The sequence below is a fragment of the Psammomys obesus genome, unplaced genomic scaffold (assembly GCF_907164565.1).
Source record: "Psammomys obesus unplaced genomic scaffold, mPsaObe1.curated_primary_1811, whole genome shotgun sequence".
NCBI lineage: Eukaryota > Metazoa > Chordata > Mammalia > Rodentia > Muridae > Psammomys > Psammomys obesus.
Genome location: NW_026596069.1, coordinates 12,298,644 through 12,324,228, shown reverse-complemented (window position 1 = coordinate 12,324,228; position 25,585 = coordinate 12,298,644). Strand labels below are relative to the sequence as shown.

The 25,585-nt window shown below is 45.1% G+C and overlaps 1 protein-coding gene and 2 pseudogenes across 3 annotated transcripts in view; 2 read left to right on the top strand and 1 right to left on the bottom strand.

Annotated features, from left to right (window-relative positions):
* The first annotated feature begins 6,487 nt into the window (after positions 1-6,487).
* The window catches only part of Mapre2 (microtubule associated protein RP/EB family member 2), a 143,255-nt gene continuing 124,157 nt past the window's right edge, over positions 6,488-25,585 (top strand). Inside the window, exon 1 of one of the 3 annotated variants that reach the window (XM_055625440.1) lies at positions 6,488-6,567. Coding sequence is in view for 1 of the 3 variants with exons in the window: in XM_055625438.1 (XP_055481413.1) it covers positions 8,025-8,060 (36 nt within the window). In the remaining 2 variants the exon portion in view is untranslated. Of the gene's footprint in view, positions 6,568-7,856; positions 8,061-8,391; positions 8,488-25,585 lie in introns of those variants that run through there. The other 2 variants (XM_055625438.1, XM_055625439.1) reach the window with 2 other exon arrangements.
* LOC129690108 (U4/U6 small nuclear ribonucleoprotein Prp31-like) lies at positions 15,014-17,821 on the bottom strand (annotated as a pseudogene).
* LOC129689975 (cytochrome c, somatic-like) lies at positions 18,534-18,849 on the top strand (annotated as a pseudogene).

Sequence of the window (25,585 nt, the reverse complement as noted above, 5' to 3'; positions counted from 1 at the left end):
TCTATACCCATTTTTTTGATTACTTGGTTTCTTGGTGTTTAACTTGGAAGCGATACTTTTAAAGATAGCTGTTTTAGAAAGGATTACAGATAAAATTGCTGTAAACTACATACCTCTGAACTCTCCTGATCTTCAGATTTTTTTTTAAGTACTCTCCAGACTTCTTCCTGGAATCCCTTGGGCACCTATGACTTACCATGTCCTAAATTGAAGTCTGTATCTTGCTTGATATCCCATTTCATCATCTCTAATTCCACTGTCCATTCAGACTGTCAGAATGCAAACATGGAAATAAATAGACACACACATACACACTGTAGATCTCTGCTCTCCATCCTGCCACTGTTTGAAGCCAGGTCATCATTAGGATTCTGCTCTTCCAGACTTCACTCCATACTGTTAAAACCATCGTCCTGAAAACAGGCCAGATCCTAGATACCTTTTCTCTAACACTGTTTTTGTTTCTTTTTGTCTATGTAGAGGAATGTTAATCCAGCAACATGGCTGTTCTGGTAAAGTATCACATCCAAAAATTTGCAGGTCTGTGTGACCCAGCTGGAATGCACACCTTTAATCCCTCTGTCTGGAATACAGACACACTTTTAGTACATATCTTTAATCCCAAACAATGGTGTCTAGTTGAGGGCAGACAAAGTGACAAATCAGAAAGATTTGACAGAGTGATTCAGAGACAGGACACTCCCAACTCTCCTAAGAACGGAGAGGAAAGAGAAGCTACTTAAGAGAGTGCAGGGAGAGAGGTAGAGTTGTTTTCAGTTGAGTTCTGTGCATTTCAGTTGAATGGCGCTGAGTTCAGGTGACTTTCAGTTCCTGGAGTTCACATGCAGTTTTTCCAAGCAGAGCAATTCAGTCAGAGGCTGAGAGAAGCTGATTTAAATCAGTCAGCTTGGAGAGGAGTTTGATCCAGAAAAGTTGAGTTGAACCAGCCAGCCAGAGTTTAGAAAGAGTTTATTCAGCAGTAAGTCTCAGAAGCTGAAACATTTTAGGTCTAGGTTAGCAGATAGGCTGGAAGCTGAAGCCTTCAAGGTCCAGGATTGCCAAAGATTAGATTGTATGGAGGCTATAAGCTTCCAGACCTAAACCTAAGAATAGTTAGATAGAAACACTCTGGGCTCAGCCCAAGCCATGTATTTGTAAAGCCTTGGTATAGCTCTCACTCCTAACTTCATCTGAGGAAATAAAAGTGACATTTATAGCCTACATACTCCTCTAAGTAAAAATTTTTCTAACACATATATGTTCATTTGTAAATAATACAAGCATGTAGGATATTATAGTCATATATTATACACATAAAAATATCACAAAATGTAAAACTGGAGCCCTGAAATGAAAATTAAATAAATCCTCTTCTGTATGCTATTTATGGATAGGGGATAAATCTATGGCTATCACCTAAGCATTGTTTGATCAGAATAATGTGGGTAAATAGGCTTCATAATCTTAGAAGTTCTTATTTCATTGTTTAAGACAGCATCTCCTTAAGCAGTCGAGGCTGCCATCACATTTATTATATGGCTTAAAACTTGACATCCTCCAGCCTCAGGCTCCTGAGGACTGGGGTGGCAGGTGTGTTTCATCATGCATGACTAATTGTGTTGTGATAAGGTCACTTAACAAATATGAGTGAGTGTCTTTAATCTTGATGTTTAGTTTAGTTTGAGAGCCTCTAACTATGCTTCTCAGGGAGACATGTATGCAAAGAAAGGGAGGAGAAGATTGGATAAAATTAATAAATTATAATTTTGTTCAGTTTTTGTAGGCACTCACAGGTTTTGAAGAACTTTCGTGAGAATTTACTAATATTAATACCGTTTTCAATATCTTCAGTCATTTTTAATTATCCATTTTTGACAGGTTGAGTTGGTCAAACTAGATAATGTATTACCTAGGTCTATTTAAGTATATTTAAATGGCTGATAAATGGAAGCTTCCTTTAAGAATTAGTAGAGAATTAAGGACGCTTTCTCGATGCTGTAGATCCCAACCCTCCCCCCAGAATTTCTTGGGTTTGGTAAGCACCCCTTTGGATCTGCACACCAACCAAGTCGGGACCAGTGTCAATCCATGCCACTTAAGCATAAGTCTCCTCAACAAATCAATGAATGAACTGAACCTCTGCCTTCAATGTGCACTGTGATAAGACAGTTCTGTTCATTCAGGTCTGGGATCTCTGCCGCTCCTTAGCCTATGGCAGGAGCTGGGGCTATAGTTTGGTAGTAAAGCGCTTGCCTGGCCTGTGCAAAGTCCTGAGCACTGTCCTAGAACTGGAAAAATAAGAGAGGGAAAGGGAAGGTGAAAACATCAAACAGAAAATGTGAATTCCCTTTGGCTACATCTGTTCTAAGTAGCATTAAAAATGATTCACCCACCTTAATTCTCTGTATGTGATTTTGTTCCCAGTGTGTCATAAGATGATAAACCCTTCTGTCACATAGTGGTTTTTGATCCATTGGTATACTTTGAACAAAGCCTATGCTTCATAAACATTATGTAATGAGCATATTTCCTCTTCTATTCTGTTTCTTTACAGAGGCAGCAGTGGTGGCTAATTAGTAAAGCTAGAAACTGGAGAGACGTTTAAACTGGATATCTTGGCACTTCTAGGCCACTGACGTGATCCCAGGAATCCACACATGCTTTGGAGTTGGTGGGTCTCTATTGTAACTCGCAGGGACTGGGTGCTGTCTGCATCACCAGGCAGTGATCCCTGCCAGCTGTCATCTGAAGGCTCTTTCACCATCCATCTTAATCAACACTGTCAGAGCTTGGTAATGAGCACTTCCATCTCAGGCTTACGTGCTATTAGCCAAGTATTTATAAGTGGTTCTCTCTGGCATATCTCCTGAGGTTACAAATCATATCTAAGGCAATATTACAACTCAGCAAAGACTTGGGGGGGGCAGGGATCAGTCAGACAGGGGTTGGGCAAAAAGTTCATGACTTAATTAATAAACTGTGTCTCCTTTCAAGTGCCGGGTGCTGGGTTTTTGTAGAAATGTATAGGAGTGTAGTAGAAGCTGTCAGAACATTGGGGAATGAGCACGTTTTACAAAAGCATTGGCGGGAAAATAGTTTTGTAAAGTCCTGTCACTGACATATGCATTTACAGATAACATGAAATGACTCAATACCCAGCAGCATATAATATCTTATACCTGCATTGTATTCTAGATTTTACAGCAGACATTAGTGCTTATATCTAAACTATGGAAAGATATATGTGACAGATTTAGCTGATACAATCTTAGCCCTTTAGCAAAACCTCAAAGTTCTCTGAAAATCATTTTCCTTTTAACACAATGCTACCAGCAAATTTCTCTCATTGGTGGAAGGCTAGAGTGCCATGTTCCCATGAACAGGGCCAGAAAAGTCTTGGTCAAAGGTATAGTTCAAACAATCATGTGGATGACGTGGGATAATTTTATCCTGACTACTCCCCCCCCTCCTTTTTTTTTTAAGACTTCATTCTTTATACACTCACATTCATCCAAGTTTTAAAAAATCATAAATGTCATGAAAATTATAGAAATGTCTTTCGTTGTTGTAGCCTTGCACATTTAAGGTAGACATGCTGGCAGCCATAACAATGTATCACAGATGAGTCTCTATCACCAGTACCTTAATTAGACTGTTCTGGAATAGACTGACCTGGAGTGGACTGACAGGTGTTTTTCTTGCTAATATTATATGACAACAGCGCATCATTAACAGCTCCCCTAAAATTACCACACAGCACTGCGTTCACCTAATCGGGAACTTCTGCTAACTTCCTGCGGTGGGTTAGCTGTTCTCAGTTTAATTTTATTCCTAACTTTCTCTGAATGGATCACTGTGGACGATACTATTATCCACAGTCACCAAACTTTCTACTTTCCTATTCTCTTTGAGTGTGTAGTTCCTTAAAAGTCTGAACTTAAGATAACTTCCTTTAACCAATAAAATGTGAGAAGTGACCTGTGTGGTTTGTGGGTGAAAGCACCCAGGTTTGGTGGGCAGTTCTTCCGGCTCCCTTTCCAGTTGTGTGCTTGTGGAGCTGTCAAAGGGATGAAGCAGGCTCGAAAGACAAGATTTTGTTACAGCGACAGAGCCTGCCCTATCCTGAAGGACACAGCCTCTCACACTGCTCATCCCCATTACAACATGGCTGCTCACGTGGCTAGTACACCAATAAGTCACCTTCACTCCTGAGTCGATGGCAGTTGTTGAAGACAAATCCTAGAGAAAATACCAAGGGAGAGCAGGAAGATGATTGAGGTAAATCAGACCGAGTGTTCCACATCCTTGCCAGATCACTAGTGGAGGATTGCCCAATACAGGTAGCCATCTTGATTTAAAACAGAACCGTTTTATGAGAGAAAGGAGTTTAATTCAGAGCACACCAAAGGCTGCTGGGAAATTCAGCATAGCAAGTATTTGGAAATGCAGACAGAGACTTGGAAAGAAGTTAAAGAGGTAGGCATGGATTCTGAAGTAATCTCTACACAACTGAAAACCAAACTAAAGCATGAATTTGTGAGGCAATTGGTAGAGAGGGGAAGAACTAATCTTAAAAACGCCTATATTTGGGACACAGAGAAAGGAGGACAAGCAGGGAATGGGAAGTATGATGACATCCCCATTCATCCTGAGGGCTAAGAATAACGGATCTTCATTAATAGAGCCATTTACATTTAAATTTCAAGGTTTTTAATGAGGAGGGGAAAATGCACATCTCCGTAGCAATCCATTTACCAGCTACAATATTAAAATAGATTACCCATCCAACAGGCAGCTGGACATTATCTGTAATGAAAAGCAAAATGATTTTTTTAATTCAATGTCTGAGACCCAATATATCACGATTTAAAGTAGAAAATGAACTTTTTAACAAGTGTGGCTTCCTCTGTACATCTGCATGTCTGGTGTGCTGTGGGGTGGCCATTTTTTGTGGGGTGACTACCTTATTTTTACACCCGACTCCTTCTGCAAGCATGCTGGGCCTCACGTCTGCTATGACGACCCCAGAATCATCGGAGCAGTTTCTAACTTTGGTGTGTCTGGGCTAGATCCTGGTTTGTCCTCGCTGGACCTACAATATGCTAGCTCGGTGTGTTTGCTGTGGTGGTTAGCATCCTCAACTTGACAGGATCTAGGATCGCCTAGGAAACAGATGTCTGAGCGCTTTTGTGAGATTGGATTAACCCAGGCAGGAAGACCCACTGTAAATGTGGGTAGCACCATCCATGGCCTGTGCTTCCAGAGTGAAGAAAAGGGAGAGAGCAAGCTGGGCAGCATTCATTGCTCCCTTCTTCCTCACCAGCCACCTCACACTCCCGCAGCCATTCTTTTCCTGCCATGACGGAACCCCCTCCTCCCTTGGGTTGCATTTGCGGATGTTTTCTCATAGCAACGTGGAGAACAATTAATAGCGCGCCCATCTTACAGCCTGAGAGTTGAGCAGCCAAGATGCAACAAGGACTAGCCAGTGACAAAGAGTATGTTGTAAGCCTTGTACTTAAAGTGCACACTGACCAGCACCTGGGAGTTCACTAGACAGAGAGCCTCAGCTCAACGCTGGTTCCACCCATCAGAATTGGGTTCTAACAAGGTCCCCAGCCGATCCTTCCACACGAGAAGTTGAGTGAGCGCTGGCCTAAGCCAACCATACAAGGACCCCATCTAATGACCACTGAAGAAGATGCCTTCTTCTGCTTAGTCAGCAGGGAAGGGTGGCAGCCGCCACAATAGGACACTGGAGCGTATTGTGAAGAGCAGGGGTTTGGGACCACTTCCAAGAGCAGCAGATACTGAGCCGAGCCGGGGGTTGAGGCCAGAATATTTTCTTACTTCGTTTCATTAAAAACAGCTGCTGGTGTCCCAGATGGACACGTGCCCACAGCAATGCTCTTCCGGAGTGAGCTTCCCCAGTCCGGAATCTATTTTCCAGCCAGAACCCAAACATCATCGGAATAGAGATGGTAGATTTGGAACCTCAATGCAGCGCGCAGTTACAAAACCATCCATCGCGACATCCGACTGAGATGTCTTTTTGATGACATTTTTGATGAATTTTTCTTTTAATAAAAATTCGTGAGAGGAAGAAAAAAAAAAAAAAACTAGTTGGCCCTCTCATTATCCATCAGGTCCTAGAAGTGAGTGTAAACAGTTTCGGGGTACTAGACCCAGGCGCGGGCACTTCCTTCAGGGTGGGGCGCCGCCTTTGGATCCTTTCTGCAAGCCTTGCCCTCCTGCTCCGGGCTGGATGCAGCCTTCAGCCGCTCCACTTCTCCCCAGGCACTTTCCCCCCCATACCACCAGTTCAGCCGAGCAGACCCAGAGGTCCTAGGTAGATCACCTGCGTGTCCCCTCCACAGCTGGGGTCCCCACCTGCAGCCCGCACTCGGGCAAGGGGCGGCGCCGAGGGGGGTTCTCCCGAGTGGACTCTGACGGTGGCAGACGGCAAGTCACGTGAGTCTGTGGGGGCGGAGCGCGGCCGGCCGAGGGGGTGGAGAAAACAAAGCCCCCAGCTGTCAGCAGAGGAAAGAGGCAACGGCGTCGGAGCAGGTGAGTCAACTACGTTCAAAACTGTACCGCCCCGGCGCACCCCACACCCTTTGCCCTGGGTCGGTCCCTCCCAGGCCCGGCGTTGGCCGCGCCTCCCCCTACCCGCCCCCGCCCGGGTCTGCTGTGTGCAGATCGCAGAGCAAGCGGATCCGGGGGTCTCCCGGCCCATCAAGAAGTTCTCCAAGCCAGGGGGTGCGCGCAGTCGCTCTCCTAGGGGTCGCCCCTCTCTGACGCGGTGGGGGGCTAGAGCGGTACTGCCGTAGGAGAGGCAGGGAGAGAGCGCTGCCACGCTGGCAAGGCACAAAGTGCGCGGGCCAGAGAGTGGAGGCTGGGGCCACCTAGGAGAGGGGGACCTGGAGATGCGCGCCCTCGGCGCCCGGGCCCCTCCGGCTACGGGACTGGGACTTCGGGGCCGAGAGCCTCCGCGGCTGCCAGAAGCTGCGCACTTTGGGGCAAACCTGGGAGCGCGGCTCGCGCCCACCGTCTGGAGCGCATTTCCGACCCCCCAAGCTCTGCTGCCTCCCCTCCACCCCCGTGCGTCCTGTGCAGGGACGCGGGTCGCACAGCCCGGGGACCGATCCCTCCTGGATCCGGGACTTGGGAGCCGGGTCTGTAGCAAGGAAAGTGGGATGCTAGTCCGTGTCTGAGTGGTTCGGCAAGCAGCACCTGCAGAGAGAGAGGGAGAGAGAGCTACTGTGGTTTGGAGGGGCATTCTCCAGTCCACCTTTCCAAGTGCTGCGCAGAAGAGCCAGAAGTGATGCCACAAAGGCCAAGCAAGAAAGAGCGGGTGGGCTCAAAAGGACCCTGCCCTCTAAACTTGAGCCTTAGGCAACGCGGACTTCCGAGCATGCAGAAGGGTCTGGTCGCCCCTTGAGTTTTGTCAGGCCAGTGTCAAAGGCGCAGCTGCAGCGTTGAGGAGAGGCGCTGCGGCCATTGGGCCAGGGGCCTTTGTCTTAACCTCCAGTTCCCTCCTGTTAGTTCTCGTTGGGCAAGTGGCGCGCCGAGTAATTAATATTCCGAACATTAGCTGTCCCTTCACCTCAGCACCAGACGGCCCTACTGTCCCTTCTGCCCCCTACCCACAGCGGGAGGTCACCACTTCCTCGCGCCCTATCATTGCCTGGGAGGAAAAAAAAGAACAGAAAAGGATGAAAGAAAGTGATCCGGACCCACTAAGCAAAAAGAGGACTGCCTAAAGCACCACAGAGGGGTCAAAGCAAAAATCAAGGGTTAAGAGAATGCCCACACCTGCGCATGCCTGCTCGCGAGGAGCGAAGGAGTCGCAAGAACTTTCTTGATTAGCATAAGTATCTGCCCCGGGGCCCTGGTGCGAGGCGGAGGCTCTGACCTAGCTTAGGTGCTAAGAGAAGTCCAGCCTGTGGTGAGGTCTGAGCAGCACCTGCTTCTAATCCCAGAGAGGACCGCGGGGGTGCGACTCGGCGGGGCAGAACGCTAGGATGAAACAGATCAGAGACCAAAGGGTAACCAGAAAGGTAAAGTGGGGTGCTTCTCTTGGACACTACATTTTAGCAAGCAGTTGGGCTGACGGGAGTGGTGGTGCTCGCCCGGGCAGAGTCCCTCTTGGAAACAACTCGCTTTGCAGTCACTTTTGTCTACCGACCCTAAAAATCCGTCGGGAAAGAGCATCGTGTGCCATTCATCTCTGAAACAGGGTGGTCTTTGGGTAAGCTTCGCTAGAAAGCCTCCTTTGCGTGGGAAAATGATGCTGCTGCTGCGAAGCTCCAATTTGCAAACTTGGCTTCATCGGGGCAACACCTGTGGAGATTTGGGGCTTCCTGGTTTCTAACCCCATCCCAAACCATTTACGTCTGATTGTTGCAGGGAGAGGGGAGGACTCCGCATTATAAGTGTTAATCTTCCAGGTGAATCCACTGCGGAGCAGGTTGAGAACCCACTTAGGTAAGAGCAACACGGTGGTGAGACGAGATGCCACTTTGACTACTTGAGTGGGTGAGAGAGAGAGAGAAAGAAGACACTGAAACTGCAGGGCCAGTGACTCACGCCTTAAGGCAGGTGACTGTCATCTGGAGGCCTGGCAGGTTGTGACATCGCGCTACCACGATATTCGTCCCTGCCCTGCCTGGGGTCCGCTTATGGCTGGATATTTGGAGGTTCGCCCGTCCGTGCCCAGTGTGTGCGCTGTTGTTAGGGAGACCGTAGAAACTTTCATTCTGGCCGTGACGCATGTGGAGCAGACAGCAGGGAAACCCAGCAGAAATAAACCGTGAGCAGCCTGGTGAGTCAGCAGGCTGCGCTCCAACGCCTGCCCAGTGAATAGGAAGTAATTATGGCTTGTCGTTATTGACACACACACGCACACTCCACTCCTTTGAAAGCACATCTTAGTATCTGATCAGGATGTTTGCTTGTCAGAGCCCCTCCCTTCTCTAGCCCTCCGTCCTACCTGCTCTGAATAATACTGGCTGCTCTTAGCAGGAAAACGAGCCAACTAGACAGCTTGTCCTCTCCTTTGTGGAAGGCATATTTCAAAAGGTTTTTGAGAAAGAAAGAGGAGGAATTTGCAGTTGTGTACATTTTTAATTTTTTTTAAAGGCCATATACCATTTGATGCATTCGAGGCTGAATTCAATGAGCTGCTTACATAGAGCTGGCTATACCTAACATTTCACACAAAATTCTGTTTGCTGTTGACCAAACCTGTGTGTGTGTGTGTGTGTGTGTGTGTGTGTGTGTGTGTGTACGTGTGTACACCACTCGAGCACACATTTTACACCTGTGCAGATTGGGGACTGAACCTAGAGTCTCGTGTACTGAGCCGCATACATCCCAAACTCATAGGTGTTTAACTTAAATAGTTCAGCCTCAGAAAGTCCAAAAAGACAGGTTTCACAATTTTCTCTCATATTCAGATCCTAGACTTTAATTTTTATATGTGTATATGTATATGGGGAGATCATGAAACTAGAAAGGTGACCATGAGAGTGAGTGAAAATATCCTAAGAGGGAAAGGGAAAAGTATAATAGACTACATGGGACAGGAGAACAGGAGGCTTTGGGGGGGGGGGGTGTAGAGGATGCTACAGGAGGAGGAGGGAGATGGGATAAGAGGATCAAAGTACATATGCCACAAAGGAAACGTTTGTAGTTTGTAGTATAACTTTAATAAAAAGTACATGCTAATTTTTCAAAGATGGCAAGAAAAAAAAAACAGAAACAAAACAAAAAAAAAAAAAAAAACCATAAGCCAAGCTCATATCTGAAATCCCAGCAGTCTGGAGGCTTGCCATGGTTTTTAAGACCAGCCTTCTCTTCAGAGTAAGGCCCTGCCTATAAATAAATAAATACATACACACATAAATACATACATACATACTAGTACTCAGAGGATGACTCTCAGATATTTTATTAAATAGACTTATTTTCACTTTTTTTTACTATTAATTTTTTGGTACTTTCCCTCTCTTTATGTTACCGTCACTCGTTATGTCACTGGCTGAATGTTTTCTTCCCCATTTTCAGTTACTTTCAGGGGACCAGCACTGCCTGTATACAGCAGGTACTGGACACCGTCAGACATTCTATTTCACTTGAACCTGCATTACAGTGTCCGTACACACTGCTTGGGACTGTTGGTTTTCTCCCAGTGACCTTTAGGTCCACAGGCCCTATCGTGCAGGCATGGGGCTCTGTGTCTTAGACATGCTGCTTGTTGGTTCTCAAGACTATCAGAAAGTGGGGAGATCACCGGGAAACAGTGCCTCCTGAGTACATTCAGCTTCATTAGTTTCCAAGTTCTGTGTTCAGAATATCTTGTAGCTCTGAAATGCTATGAAATGACAGCTAATGTGTTCACTAAGATGCTTTTGAGTAACAGTGTGTTTTGATCATAACTGATAATTGTTGTGATGTTGGAATCACACTCATGGATCAAAGATTCATTTCCCAGAAGTCTACTCTCATAGGAAAAGAGCATGTCCGGCTGTGAGTGCCTTAAGGGATTCATTAATCAAGGCGTAGGTTCAGAATAGGTTAATAGTTAACCTGCTTTTATTCTCATCTGCCTACTGATATTTTTAAAAATAGAACATGAATGTGGCTTGGTGGTTTAACACTGCTTAGCATATTCAAGGACCTGTTCAATGACCAGCAAATACATAGATGGATAAGTGTATTTTAATATATTTAAAAGTAGGAATTCTCTTTTATTTTGACAAGTACTACCCCTAAGAAAATAAAAGCTTACAGGATTTACCAAGGGCTGTTGTAATGTAAATAGATCCATTCTTACTCTCTGAAATTTTGATTTGTCTTTTGGAGAGCTATAAGAAATTGAGGGGTTGCAATGCTTAGGGATCTATGCAGAAAATGGGCTGGAATGATTATAAGAGCTAGAGATGAAGGGGAGTATGAATAGCATTTTCCAGATACAACAGGATAGATGCACATATGAACTCACAGAGACTGTGATGTCATGAACAAGACCTGTACAGGTTCAAACCAGCACGAAAGAGAGGTGGGCACAAAGCCCCCACTTCTGGCCAAAAAGCTTTTCAAAAATGATAACTGATAGAAGAAGAAAAAAATCAACTTTCTCCAAGTGACACTGAGTATATCAAGATCAAGAGTACTTGGCCAAACCAAAATGTCCTCCATGTTTTCAGTCTCTTTTTTCTTTTGCTTTTTATTAGTTGGTTGGGTTTTGTTTTGTTTTTCGAGACAGAGTTTCCCTGTATAGCCCTGGCTGTCCTGGAACTCACTCTGTAGACCAGGCTGGCCTCCTGCTTCTGACTCCCAAGTGCTGGAATTAAAGGAGTGTGCCACCACCACCAGGCTGGTGTTGGTCAGTTGGTTGATTTTTAAGAGAGGAAGAGAAGAGTGATAACATGAAGTTGGATTGGGTGGGGAATAAGGAATCTAGGAGATGGGAAAGAATATGATAAAAATAGAATATATGAAATTCTCAAACCACAAATTCTTTTTTTAAAAAAATGTCTCACAATTACTGCCGGCCAACTCCTTGCCCTGAGATAAAGATTGAAATGAACTTAAATTCACAGCTTCAGATAATTCAGGGATCCACAGACTATGGCCCACCATCTGTTTTTCTGAGATTAGTCTTTATAGCTTCTCATAGTTAAAAAAAAAAAGTATTTAGAGACCCTTGAAAATACTGTGAAACTTGAAATTTGGGGTCTAAAATAAAATTTCATTGGACTCTCTCTTACTTATTTATTTATATATTCACAGTGGCTTCTTTTACACAGCTCTGCCATGGTGGGAGAGTTGTATGAAGTTGTTTAACATTTGTCAAATGTTAACAGAAGAATTTTAAGACAGATACCTAGTTTACTCCAATTCAATTTGATCTAAATGAGCCCTTGCTCACTTAAATCCTAGCTGTTTAATATTTTCCTCCTAATGAAGCAAAGAAAACCTCCTAAAAGCAGATCAGACAGTCACTAAAGTTTGTTTTTATATTTTCTTATGTGTATATTTACTTTGTAAGAATGGTACATTCCTGAACACTGTAGATTCTACTAACCCAGCTCAACACAGATGCTCTAACACTAAATAAGGCCAATGATACAATATTAACCTGTCATTGTTTCTAGAATTCTAGAAAAAATGTAAAAGCATGCCTCCTAGTGATCTCAAGCCCTTTAATAATGGTGACTTCCTTTCTCATTGTGTAGTCCTCGCCCACCTAGCACTTGCTCAGCAACAAGCTCTGTCCTCTGCCTCCCAGTGCTGAGATTCCAAGCATGCAACACCATATCTTGTCTTCCATGACATACATATATGGATTGTTTCAGCATGTGGAGGCATAATTTTGATTTTTCAGTTATGCACATTTTTATCATTACTTTATACACTTAAAGTGTGGTGGGGAAGCTTGGGGAGGTGATACTACTTTTCCAAAGTCAAAAATAAACAGAGAAAATAAGATCTACACATAGCGTCCTTAGTTCTGCTGAGGCTGACTATCATGATGTGTGCAAACAGATAAGATAATGATCCAGGAATTCATATGAGTCCCTCTAAGAGGGCTGGACCAATTATTACTGGTGAGGATTCTAGAAGGCATATTGAAAAGAGTAGCTGTGTTGATAGGAACTGTGTCTCGGCATCTTACTGTGTTTGCTGACAGAGGACTTTCTTCAGTTAGGGGACTTCCTCCTTTGGATGGTTTGTCACTGCCACAAGTGAAGAGTTTGGAAAGGAGTCTCACTTCATATACTCTCACCTTATTGATGGATGGCATTCTCCTCATTCCTTCCAGATCTGTTCACCTGAGATTTAGGACGCAGAGTGTCCCTTTCTTCATTAAGTTCAAACAAGTATGACTAAAATTTGACATGAGCCAAATCGTTTCTAAAAACAAACTTGAGATCGTAAATGCATTTACCCCATCTAGCATTACTGATCATGATTCTGTACAGTCACTGACTTCAGGGCACTTTTACCCACCAGCCCCCGGAAGTAACTGACAAGCTGTCCTTCTGTAACTTCCCCAAGTGGTCCCCTGGAGACCTCTGTGGTCCTGGGTTCTGAGGAGCACTTCCTAGCCCTTAGCCATTGCCGCCACCCACTGATCCAGACCCACACATCAGGGAATGCCTTTCAGTGAATCGTGCGGAGGTCTCTATAACCTTTACTGCACTATCACCCTGGCACACCCACCGTGCTTGCCAGGCAAGAGTTCGAAGAACGATGGTAGAACAATACTCCTTCTGTCTAAAGCATGGATGCCTGTTAGTGCCCAGGGCCTCTCAGGGGTCAGACTTTGGGCTGATGTGAATGGTATCAGTTGACAGGTCTGAGTAGGTGTTCGGAGAGGGATGTACAAATAAAGGTTTTCCAACAGAAGGTAGAGAATGTCTTCTAAGCTCTAGAATCTAGAGGCTGGAAATGGCACATAGTGAGTGCCTGACAGATGCAAGGCTGTTTTCTTGAATCATAATGTACATGTTTTCTCCTGCTTAAAAACAAAACAAAACAAAACAAAAAACCACTACATATCTTATATCTTTAAAATCTCGGGCTGTGACCTTCTTCCCCGTGTTCTACCTCTCATCTGTGACAAACACCATCCAGCCCTGCATTCAGAGAGCCCTGCCCTGAGAATTCTCCCTCCTCTCGGGCTGTCAAAAGTACTTTTACACTGATGCTGCTAAATAGACATTAAATATACTAACTAATAGGGCTGGAGAGATGGCTCATCAGTTAAGAGCTCTTGCAGAGGGCCCAGGTCTGGTTCCTAGCAACCACATTTGGTGGTTCACAACTGCCTGTAACTCCAGTTCCACGAGATCCAGTGCTTTATTCTGGCCTTTACAGGTGCTTGCACACATGTGGTATACAAACTCATACAGGCAGCACACACACGTACATAAACGTTACAAAAAAAAAAAGACTTAGTAGTGACAGAGCACTACATAACTTGGCTTTTTTTTTTTCTGTCGAATGAGTGCTTTGTGGACTTAGGGACAGACAATTTGAAGGAGCCAGGGAGGGTCAGCCCTTATGCCTTCTTTGGAGTAGCCAGAGGCCAGTTAGGGCTTTGGAATCAAGTTGTGCCCCAAACAAGAACCATCTGTTAGATAGACCTATTGTTCGTCTCACTTGAAAGGAACCAGAGCCTCCTGGTACTAACCAGCTTCACCCACAATCACCCACACAGACTAAAAGGAGGGTAATTATATTCGAGTGTCCGTGGCCCTTTTTGCCTTTTCAGAGTCCATTGCTGTCTGTGTCTATCACCATGGACACCAGCTGCTACCAGCTTGCGCATCTGTGTCCAGCTTCACCTCCTCTGGGGAAGAGTGCATTAGGTTTTCTTTCTGTCCTCAACTTTGCCTTCTCCGTGTGAGTGGTGACAGTCTGAGGGTAATTTGCTCAGACCTGGGACCTTGGGTGGGGTTGTGAAGAGTCATTTTGACACCTTTCGAGTGTGCCATGTTGAGCAATCAGATGTGGTGAGCCAGCAGCTTGGGTAGAACAATGATTGTGTTCTATGCCTGGGAACATCAAGCTGAGCTCACCTGAGTCATATTTTCCCCTGGATTTAAGTGCCCATCCCAAGGGAAGAAATTTTTAACTGACCATTCGGGGGGGAGGGGGGAGTTTGCAGTTGGAATCTGAATGCTCTGTGGATGTTTTAATTTTTTTTTCTTTCAGAGCCTGACACTGCATTTAACTGTACCCATTCTTAAAAAGCACTTCCTTTCCCCATGTAAGTAAAAATGATGAGTGTGAGGAAGGCCTTTCTGTCCATTTGGGCAGTAGAAGCGTGGGTGCTGGGAAGACAGGCCAAGGTTCTTCATTCTTTTCCTTGGGTGCCATAGACAAGGACAGAACATGGCAGGCCACCTCCACCACAGCTTCCTAGCTGGATGTCTGCCACTGCAGAAATTCTAGTCCTCCGTGTCCTTCCAGTGGGCGGCTAACCGGGCTGTGGGCCCCTTCAGATGGAGACGGTGGCGCTTTTCTCACCCCCGACCTGGAGGAACTCAGCCATGCTAGAGAAATACTTGTGGTTGGCCTCTGACACCTTCTTTTCAGCTGCTTGTGGGTTCCCAATCTCCAGACCTGGGGTAGAGTGAAGGCCACTCTTGAGACAGTCCCTGAGGAGCGGTCATGGATTGTCAACTTCCCACCATACACCACACTCTGTTTCTGTAAGGTCAGCTGGGATAAGCATTTGGAGAGATTCCCTGAGCTGGAATCCTTGGTCCCCTGTGCTCTGGATTACACCCACACAGTCAAGGAGCTCTGGGCAACAGCCTGGATTAGTGCAAGAACAATGAGAACCTCCAGCAGATCCTGACTGATGCCACCATCATGGCTGTCAGTGTCACTACCTCCACCACCCAGGGGCAGCAGATGAAAGGGAGTAGCTAGGGCTTTGGAATCAAGTTGTGCCCCAAACAAGAACCATCTGTTAGATAGACCTATTGTTCGTCTCACTTGAAAGGAACCAGAGCCTCCTGGTACTAACCAGCTTCACCCACAATCACCCACACAGACTTAAAGGAGGGTAATTATATTCGAGTGTCCGTGGCCCTTTTTGCCTTTTCAGAGTCCATTGCTGTCTGTGTCTATCACCATGGACACCAGCTGCTACCAGCTTGCGCATCTGTGTCCAGCTTCACCTCCTCTGGGGAAGAGTGCATTAGGTTTTCTTTCTGTCCTCAACTTTGCCTTCTCCGTGTGAGTGGTGACACTCTTCAGGGTAAGAAGGGAGAAGGATCTTGTATCTGACTTAAGTTTTTAACCAACATCATTGTTTAGAGTTAAATTCCAAATGAAGAGGGGGATTTAGGGATGCTCATTTTTGATCCCAACTTCTGCTTTTTTGTTGTTTGTTTGTTTGTTTGTTTGTTTAGGACATTTTAGTAGATGTTTCTTTTGCCTCGCTGGCAATCATTTCTCTAATTCTTCCTGTCTTCAGTATTTGCTGTCTTAATTTTAACAATCTCTAGTATCTCTGCTTATGATCAACAAACATGATTTTAAGGAAGATACTGGCTTTGGTGGCCTCCTTCACCAGCATCTGCTGCGCACACCCACTGCCTGGCTTGTCCAAGTTTCCCAAGCTGTAGCCCAGGTCTTCTTGATGGGCACTCCTCAATCTCTCCAAAACTCATATGATTGGCCTGCTCCCAGATCTGTCAGCCCTAGCCATTCCTTCATCTTGCGGTACTCTGGGCCCCCTCGCTTCTTCCGCTGCCCATCAAGGGGTGTCCGCAGGAGCTTCACCTGCTTCACGGGTGGTGGCTCCTGCCACTTGTCAAACTTGCGCTCAATCTCATCCTTTAGTTCTTAGCCTATGTTTCCTTCTGTGCGCTCATGGAAGCTGTCTCCGTGGGATGCCAGTGTACCCTTGGCGGCCACTAGCTGGGCTACCTGTAGCCAAAGATCTGGGGGCAGAGACTGCACAATGTAGCCAGTGTGGAGCAGCACTGAGGTCGAGGAGAAGCCAGAGGGTGTCTTCCACTGGGCCTGCAGCAGCATTTGTGTCACAGACCGGCATTTGGAGAGGTTGCTCAGGCCTCCAGCCACACCCACCGTGCTGGCAGCTGCGGATGCTCTGGTCATGGTGGACAAGCGGGGTGCAACGAAGGATATCCAGGGCTCCACACACTCATAGGTTCGGTGCTTGGAGGCATCCAGCTCCAGTGCCATGTCACAAGCCCCCTCTCATTGCTCTAGCTTCTCATCCAAAACTGCTGCCCCGCCCCCTGGGTGGTGGAGGTGGTAATAAACAGCCATGATGGTAGCATTGGTCAGGATCTGCTGGAGGTTCTCATTGTTTTTGTACTCACCCAGGCTTGCCCAGCTCACTGACTGCATGGATGGAATCCAGAACATAGGGGACCAAGGATTCCAGCTCAGGGAATCTCTTCAAATACTTATCCCAGATAAACTTATGGATAATTCAGCTCACTTTATCTCCACAGTCAGGTTGTTGGCATCTACCATGGCTCAGTACTCAAGGGCTGCCTGCACTGAAGCTTTAGCTTGCTTGCTGATCTACTCCTCAGTCTTCCTCACGATCTCAGCAAACATCTTGCTATCCCTTAGCTTGGCAATGCTCTTGACTGAATCCCCAGAAAGACCCAGCTGTGTCTCTTCCTGTACATCCTCAGCTGCTGGCTCCTCTCCTCCATAGCTTCCTCCTCTTCTACTGTCTCCTCTAGGTCACCCAAGAGCTCATTTGCCAGAGACAGCCCAAGGCTGCTTAGATACTCTCACTATCATTTCTAAGAATTTCCTTGAGGTTTCTTTGTAAACCTAATAACGTTTTGACTCTAAGCTGCTGCTACCCTAATAGTAATTCTCTCTGCTTTTGCCTTAGAGACTTTGTACTTCCGTTTCTCTGAAAATTATGTTTGTTGATCATAAGCAGAGATACTAGAGATTTTTAAATTAAGACAGCAAATACTGAAGACAAGAAGAATTAGAGAAATGATTGCCAGTGAGGCAAAAGAAACATCTACTAAAATATCCTAAAAAAAAAAAAAAAAGCAGAAGTTGGGATCAAAAAATGATCATCCCTAAATTCCTCTCTTCATTTAGAATTTGACTCTAAACAATGATCTTGGTTAAAAACTTAAGTCAGATACAAGATCATTCTCTCTGCTTTTCTTAGTCACTGTAAGGCAGTTTGAGCTGTGATCAGGAGACCTGGTTTTTGTTTCAGCTGGGCATGAAGTGCAACTCCAGATAGGTCAGGGCACCTTTGTGGGCTCCCAGAAAACGGGAGCACCATGCCTCTACCTGCCCTCTGTGCTTGAAAGGGTGATTAGTAATTCATTTTTATAGTAAAATAGAATGGGCAAGGTATTCTTTCCTTTGAAGACTCCATACATTATTCTCTAAACACAAGGAAAACATGTCGCTTTAATAATGTGCCAGTGTAGTGAATTATTTAGTTATACCGGAATAGAAATCAGTAGCAGTAAGTTCAACTATCCAATACTTTAATGTATATAGAGTGTCATGCCAGCTCCTCAAAACCCTAAAGCAGTGTGACTTCTGGCAGAGCAGATACATTGATGTTAAAATCATCTACGCACAGCCAGATGGCATGCACTTGTAACCCCAAATAAGGAGGTTGAAGGAATATTGTGGATTCTAAGCCAGCCTGGGCTACATAGTAAGTTGGAGGCCAGCCTGGGTTACACAGTGAAACTCTGTTTTTCAAAATAATTGGCAGGCATGGCAGCACACGCCTTTAATCCCAACACTCAGCGAGGCAGAGGGAGGCAGATCGCTGTGAGTTAGAAGCCTGATAAACAAAGTCCAGGACAGCCAAGGCTACACAGACAAACCATGTCTTGAAAAACATAATAATAACAGCAACAACAAATCAATAATAAAGCAAAAATGTCGCCTTAGAAACCTCTCAGCTGTAGAAAGCAGGACGTCCGTCTTCAGGATGTAACATTTCTGGTGTCAACCAGCCCGGAGCGAATTAAAAAATGGGTGATGTTGAGAAAGGCAAGATTTTTGTTCAGAAGTGTGCCCAGTGCCATACTGTGGGAAAGGGAGGCAAGCATAAGACTGGACCCAATCTCCATGGTCTTTTTGGGCAGAAGACAGGTCAGGAGGCTGGATTCTCCTACACAGATGCCAACACGAACAAAGGTATCACCCGGGGAGAGGAAACCCTGATGGAGTATTTATTTGGAGAATCCCAAAAAGTACATCCCTGAACAAAAAATGATTTTCGCCGGAATTAAGAAGGGAGAAAGGGCAGACTTAATAGCTTATCTTAAAAGGGCTACCAATGAGTAATTCCACTGCCTTATTTATTATAGAACAGATGTCTCCTGGTTTTTAATGTGTACCATAGTTTAATTCATACATCAAAATTCAGATCATGAATGGCTAACAATATCTTTGTCTGGACAGTCCCGATTTAAGTGAAACTGACTTGTGGTAAAGTGGATGTGACCTTCATGAAAATAACATACAGTTGCACATAGACCATCGCTGCTTTCCCTTTCTCGAGATAAGATTGGACTGAGGTAGTAATGTTTTATTTTCTGCAAAGATGGGGTATCACCTCAAACCTATTAAATGGTTTTGTCCTTAGATTTATATAACTGGGCATAGGAATATGTTTAAACAGGGGGAAAAACTCTGTCATTGTCTCAGAAACAAGACTCCCCTGTGTGTCAATTTGTGCTCACTGGTCTGTTACAGGCAGTGGCTAAACGTCAGGAAGCAACTATCTGTTCTTGATGGGGCTGTTTTAATTAGAATTCCCTATGTCAAGGATGCTGGCTGCCCTTTTACCACTGAAAGACACTGACTGTGGTTTGCATAAGATATCAAAGAGTATTTAATACTTAAAAAAAAAACAGGGAACCTCTCAGCCGTTCTTGCATTCCTGCCAGTACAGTGATTTCCCATGAATGGTTACCATTGGCTCCTCCCTCATCAATCAACTGGGCCTAGAAATAAAGACACCCTCGACAATATCTTGCTGAAGTCGAGGGAAGATAAGGAAAAATCAGAACTAGTGACCAGATCTAGCACTGTGCTGTATCTCCCTTCATTCGTCAAGACACAGAGAAAACAGGAAGGTTACATCTCTCGGTCTCCTCACCGGCCTAATGCAGCAGAGCACGGAAGGGTAAGGAGCAAAGAGACTCCAAACACAGGAGTAAACCAAGCTTGATAAAGCATTTCCTTTCGCCTAATAAAAAGGGAGTTTCCTCTTTTGAAGGCTGGAATTGAGTTGCCCTGAGTCTATAGAAGTCCCACAAGTCCCATTGTGACCAGAGGGACAAATGATTGCTGTTTCTGTGGACCGGGGACCTGAAAGTTAATGTCTTGTGGAATTAGCAGGGACATACAGCAAGCATTCCTTCCCTTCTCGGAGCCAAAGTGTCACTGCACTCTGACAGCTTGCCTGGGGCACTTTGCCACCTCTGCTGGGCTCAGTCAGAGATAGTTGTGCTGCACCTGTCTCGGATGAACAGAGTAATCAGAAGATGGGGGATCTAAGGGTCCGTGCACAGCTCTCCGAATCACATGTCTTGCGTTGTTCACGCTAAGTAGACTGCAAGAGTTTGGAAGCTGCAGGCGACTTAGGGGATCAGCTCACCTGTCCTTCTCTCCTTCTAGATAAAAACAGCCATGGACAATTTTCTACTGTTAATGCCTAGAAGTGGCCACATTGTTGCATTTTTAGTTTATGTCTTGCTTTTAAAGGTGTTTGGAAAGTCATCTTAGCTACCCCCAGCTCCCAGGCACCTTGAGAAGCCAGTAAGATCCTGCTCCAGGGACTTATTAGGGTCCCTTCTGTCAAGCTATGTCTTAAGATCCCTTAAAATAGAATGCTCTGGAGCTAGAGATATAACTTAGATCCCCTCACCTGCAGAAAGTTCTGGGTTCAATTTTTCCTAAAGGAAAAAGTTTTAAGCGAGTCTCTTGATCTGCTTTAGTCATTGGGCTTTCCTTGAGTTTATTTTATTTATTTATTCTGACTCTGATCTAGTGCTCAAAGACAGTGTTCAAATTCAGGTGTGTGCATGTGTGTGGGTACATTTATGATATGTGTTCATATAGATGCCAGAAGACAACCTCAGCTGTCCTTCCTCAGGGGACATGTGTGTTATTGACTGAAGGCGTTGTTTGTTTGAAACAAGCTCTCTCTTGGTGGTCAGCAGCTAGGTGAGCTGGCAGCAAGCCTTGGGGGATATGACTAGCTCTACTTCTTCAGCAATGGGATTACAGGAATGCAGCGACACACCAGCTTTTTTTTTAACTTCTATTTACTTGTTTATTCACTTTATAGCCAGATTGCAGCACTTCCTCACACCCCTTCCCAAAATCCCTTCATCTTCTTATCCTCAGAGAAGAGCCCGCACGAGTACCAACCCATCCTGGCACATCAAGTTGCATCAGGACTAAACACATCATCTCTGACTGAGGCCAGACAAGGCAGCTCAGCTAGGGGAAAATGGATCCAAAGGAAGGCAACAGAGTCAGAGACAGCCCCTGCTCTAATTGTTAGGGTTCCCACATGGTAACCAAGCTGCATATTTGCTATCTATGTGTCAGGGGTTGGCTCTTTCCCATGGGGTGGGTCTCAAGTTGGGCCAGTAATTGGTTGGCCCTTCCCTCAATCTCTGCTCCATCTTTATCCCTGCCCTACTTATAGACAGGAAAAAATTTGTGTCAAAGGTTTTGTAGGTGGGTTGATGTCACCTAGCTACAGAAGGTGGCCTCTCCAGGCTCCATATCCTCCCTTGGTAAGAGTCTCAGCGAGAATCACCCCCACAGACTCTCAGAAGCCTCCCAGAGATACCCCCCTACCAGTGATTTCCATTCTCTCTCCTAGACTTCTCCCCTCCCCACTCCTGACCCCCATTCCTATTCCCCACCCCTTCTCTTTCTTCACCCAGTTCCCTCCCTCCATCTACTTCAGATGTCTATTTTATTTCCCCTTCTGAGTGAGATTCAAGCATCCTTCCTTGGGCCTTCCTTGTTACATGGCATCTTTTGGTCTGTGGATTGTAGTCTGGTTATCCTGTGCTTTATGGCTAATATCCACTTATAAGTGAGTACATACTGGGTGTGTCTTTCTGGGTCTGTGTTATGTCACTCAGGATATTTTCTTGCTTCCTCCATTTGCCTTCAAATTTCATGATGTCCTTGTTTTTAATAGCTGAGTAGTATTTCATTGTGAAATGTACCACATTGTCTCTATTCATTTTTCAGTTGAGGGACATCTAGGTTGTCTCCAGTTTTGGCCTTTTCAAATAAAGTTGCTATGAACATAGTTGAGCAAATGTCTTTGTGGTTTGGTGGAATATCTTTGGGTATATGCCCAGGAGTGGTATGGCTGGGTCTTGAGGTAGCACTATTCCCAATGTTCTGAGAAAGTGCCAGATTGATTTCCAAAGGGGTTGTACAAATTTATATTGCCATCAGCAATGGAGGAGTGTTCCCCCTTCTCCACATCTTCGCCAGTGTGTGCTGTCACTTGAGTTTTTGATCTTAGCTATTCTGATAGGAGTAAGATGGAATCTCAGAGCTTCTTGATTTGCATTTCCCTGATGGTTAAGGACATTGGACATTTCTTTAAGTGTTTCTCAACCACTAAAAATTCCTCTGTTGAGAATTCTCTGTTTATCTCTGTACCCCATTTTTTGATTGGGTTATTTGGTTTGTTGGTGTTTAATTTCTTGGATATTAGCCCTCTGTTGGATGTGGGATTGGTAAAGATCTTTTCCCAGTCTGTAGGCTGCCATTTTGTCCTATTGGCAACACACCCATCTCTTCATGTGGGTTCTGCAGATGGATCTCAAGTCTTCAAGTTTGTGTGGCAAGTGCTTTCCCACCTAAGCTGTCACCCCAGCATGCGAATTGCTTAATAATGATCATAAAGTTGTCTTTTCCACATATGTAATCATTTATGGTAGCCAAGGAATCTTTATATACAGGAGTAATTCTTTACATAGACACACTTTATAGAACGCTATAAACGCAAGAGCCCAAAGTTGAAATGGCATGCCCAAAGTCACATGATTGCGGAAATGCTGAGCCAGGGATCTCTACTGTGGTTCCAAAGCTTCTATCAGACGGGCTTATAAATCATAGCTGGATTCTCAGAGTGTTCTCAGAAGTCCTCTTAACCCATGACGATACTAAACTATAGCAGCGGCCCAACCTCCAATAACCTCATGTTTCTCTCAAAAAGATGAATAAGTCTTGAAACTGAGGAGACAAATATAGTTTGGAGTTACAGTCCACCATAGACAGGGCCCCTTGACATTCTCGAATTCGTAGACACTTCTCTGTTTCAAATTCCCAGTGCTTCAGGAGACGCCATGATTAATTCCCTAATGCTAGGCTTATAGGAATGTGCTGTCCTGGTTTTTTGTTTGTTTGTTTGTTTGTTTGTTTGTTTTCAGGACATGTTCAGGAATGTGGCTGAAAGTGCTGGCCATCTCAGAAGGCCTTGGAATTGGGTGCTTTGGGGCAGAGTGCTAATACAAGCATGTCATCTCAGGGTATATCTGTGGACAACCTCACACAACTGGTTTAGAAACTGGAGTGTGAAGATTTTAAGGTTTTAGCTCATTGTTTGCTTCTGAGAGACCAGAAAACCACCTGACCACCTGACCATGCTCCCATCTTTCAAACACACAGGATATTTGTGTGGTGGTTTAGAAGAGAAGAGACTCCATTGTCCACACAAAAGTAATAGGGACTTAAAAAGTGACTCAGTTGCAAGTGCTCGCCTCGTAAACATTAGAACGAGAGTTTGGATTCCCCCCCATCCTCAAACAAACAAACAAACAAAAAGCAGGACAGCACATGCCTGTAAACCTATCGTTGGGGAGGCAGAAATTAGGGGGAGGGGTCCTGGAGCTTATTGGCTAGACAGTGTAAATAATTTAGCTCCGTAATAAACCTTTGTCTTATGAATGAATAATAAGGCACTGAGGAAGGTACACGTGACAGTCTCCACCCTCCACAGGCACACATATGCATACACACAGATACACACAAGAAAAATAACAAGTCAGTTCATTGAAGGACTCATATAATGAGATCCCGAGCTATCCATTCTGGTCAGCAGAGGGGAAATAATACAAGTTTGTTATACTCAATCTCAGTGCATTGGCAGAGTAATTGCATAACTAATTGAGTTCATATCATTAGAGAGAGAGAGGATTTTTCCCTCTGGATCTGAGAGCTAGACAAATCCTGTATTCTGAAGGATTAGAGGTGTGAAAGTACGAGGAAAGTGACAGGAAACTAAATACCCCAAGAATGGACTTTCCACTTAATTTTGCTTCGGTCCACTGCAAAGTCTCAGCTCTGAATGAATGTGTCTGAATCAGGATCAGCTGAGTGAATGGGCCATCTGGCTAAGTACGTTGGGTTGCCATAGTAGCAGGTTTTGGAAAGAACCCTGAGAGAGGTCATATACCTTGCAAGTCAAGGGGCGGTCCGAAGACCGACAGCATCAGAATCACCCGGAAGCTTTTTAAAGGCAGATAAATACTAGCATCCCATAAATACTAGACTCCTACTGAGTCACAATCTGCATTCTTTCTCCCCAAAAAATACGTCTTTTAACAAGATTGCCGAGTGAATCATAGTCTGAAAAACACTGCTTTAGCCAAGATTGAGAAGCAACATGCTCGCTTTCAGAGTGAACAACACAAACGACTTTCACGCTCTGCACACTAGCCAAGTGCCGTGACAAATCTTTCCCTTTCACGTGTCCACTCTCCCTGCTGTCCCTAGCAGTGCATCCCCAGCCCTGCGTTATGACTGTTAATTCATGTGTTCTTCACCTAGCTAGCCTGTAAGTCTGCTGGCTGTGTGAACACATCACCTGGAGCACGGTGGCAGTTCCTCAGTGGCGCGGATTCCTATTGTTTGGAGGGCTGCTGCACAAATGAAAAGATAGGAACCTCGTATAAAAATGTCAAAGCTGAGAGGCTGGGTCCCGGTCACTGCTATCAGATATGAAGCTGAGTTTTAAATTATAACATATAAAGGAAGTCTAACATCAGAAAAGGGAAAGGCGAGTGGGGTCAGAATGAGCTTGCAGGAAACGTATGTGGGGGGGTGTTAGGAATCAGGAGACTAGCATCTGCACAGCTGTGTCTGTATCAGCTGTACCCTCTCTGTGCCTTGGTTTCTCCACCTAAAGAGTAAACTCCTCTAAATCCTCCTTTGTTTCATACAGCTGTAATGAAAGCATCCTGCAGCTTACTGGGTAGGAAGTCATACCTTGTTCATGCCTTTATCCCCACCTAATTCTTAACACAGGGCCAAGCTCCTGGGAGATGGCCATGGTACAGGGACAGCCAGTGGGGGAAATTCAAGCTCTCTGCGGGGATGAAGAATTCACCCCTAAGAGCAGAATCTTATCCCCTTAGCATGGTGATTCTCAACCTTCCCAACGGTTTAACCCTTTAATACAGTTCCTCATGTGGTAGTGACCCCCACCACAACATTACTTCAGTGCTACTTCAGAACTGTAGTTTTGTTACTGTTATGAATCATAATGTAGCTGTCTTCCATGCAGGATATCTGATAGGTGGCCCCTAAGGGTCCCTACCCACAGGTTGAAAACCACCTCCTTAACGCAATATCCTGGGAGTGCTAGAGAAACGAGGGAAAGTGTCTAAAGGGTCTTCTTGCAGGTGAGGGCATGGTTGGGAAGAGAAAATGATGAGAAAGGTGAGGAAACACTGAGTCAGAGGTTTGTATCTACAAGGAGAGCCCGGAAAAGTTCCCGTAGGAACGTCAGAGGAAAAACTCCTTCCGGAAAGCAGCCGGGGAGGGGGGGACCTCCAAGATGAATTATAATTTGGGAACCAACTGGTATAGATAGAAAATTTTGCAAGATTTTACTGTAGCTGGATATGGTGGCACTTAACCTGTAATCCCAACATTCAGAAGGCAGAGGCAGGAAGAGCATAACAAGGCCCAGCCTCACAAGAGGAGAGAGAGAGAGAGAGAGAGAGAGAGAGAGAGAGAGAGAGAGAGAGAA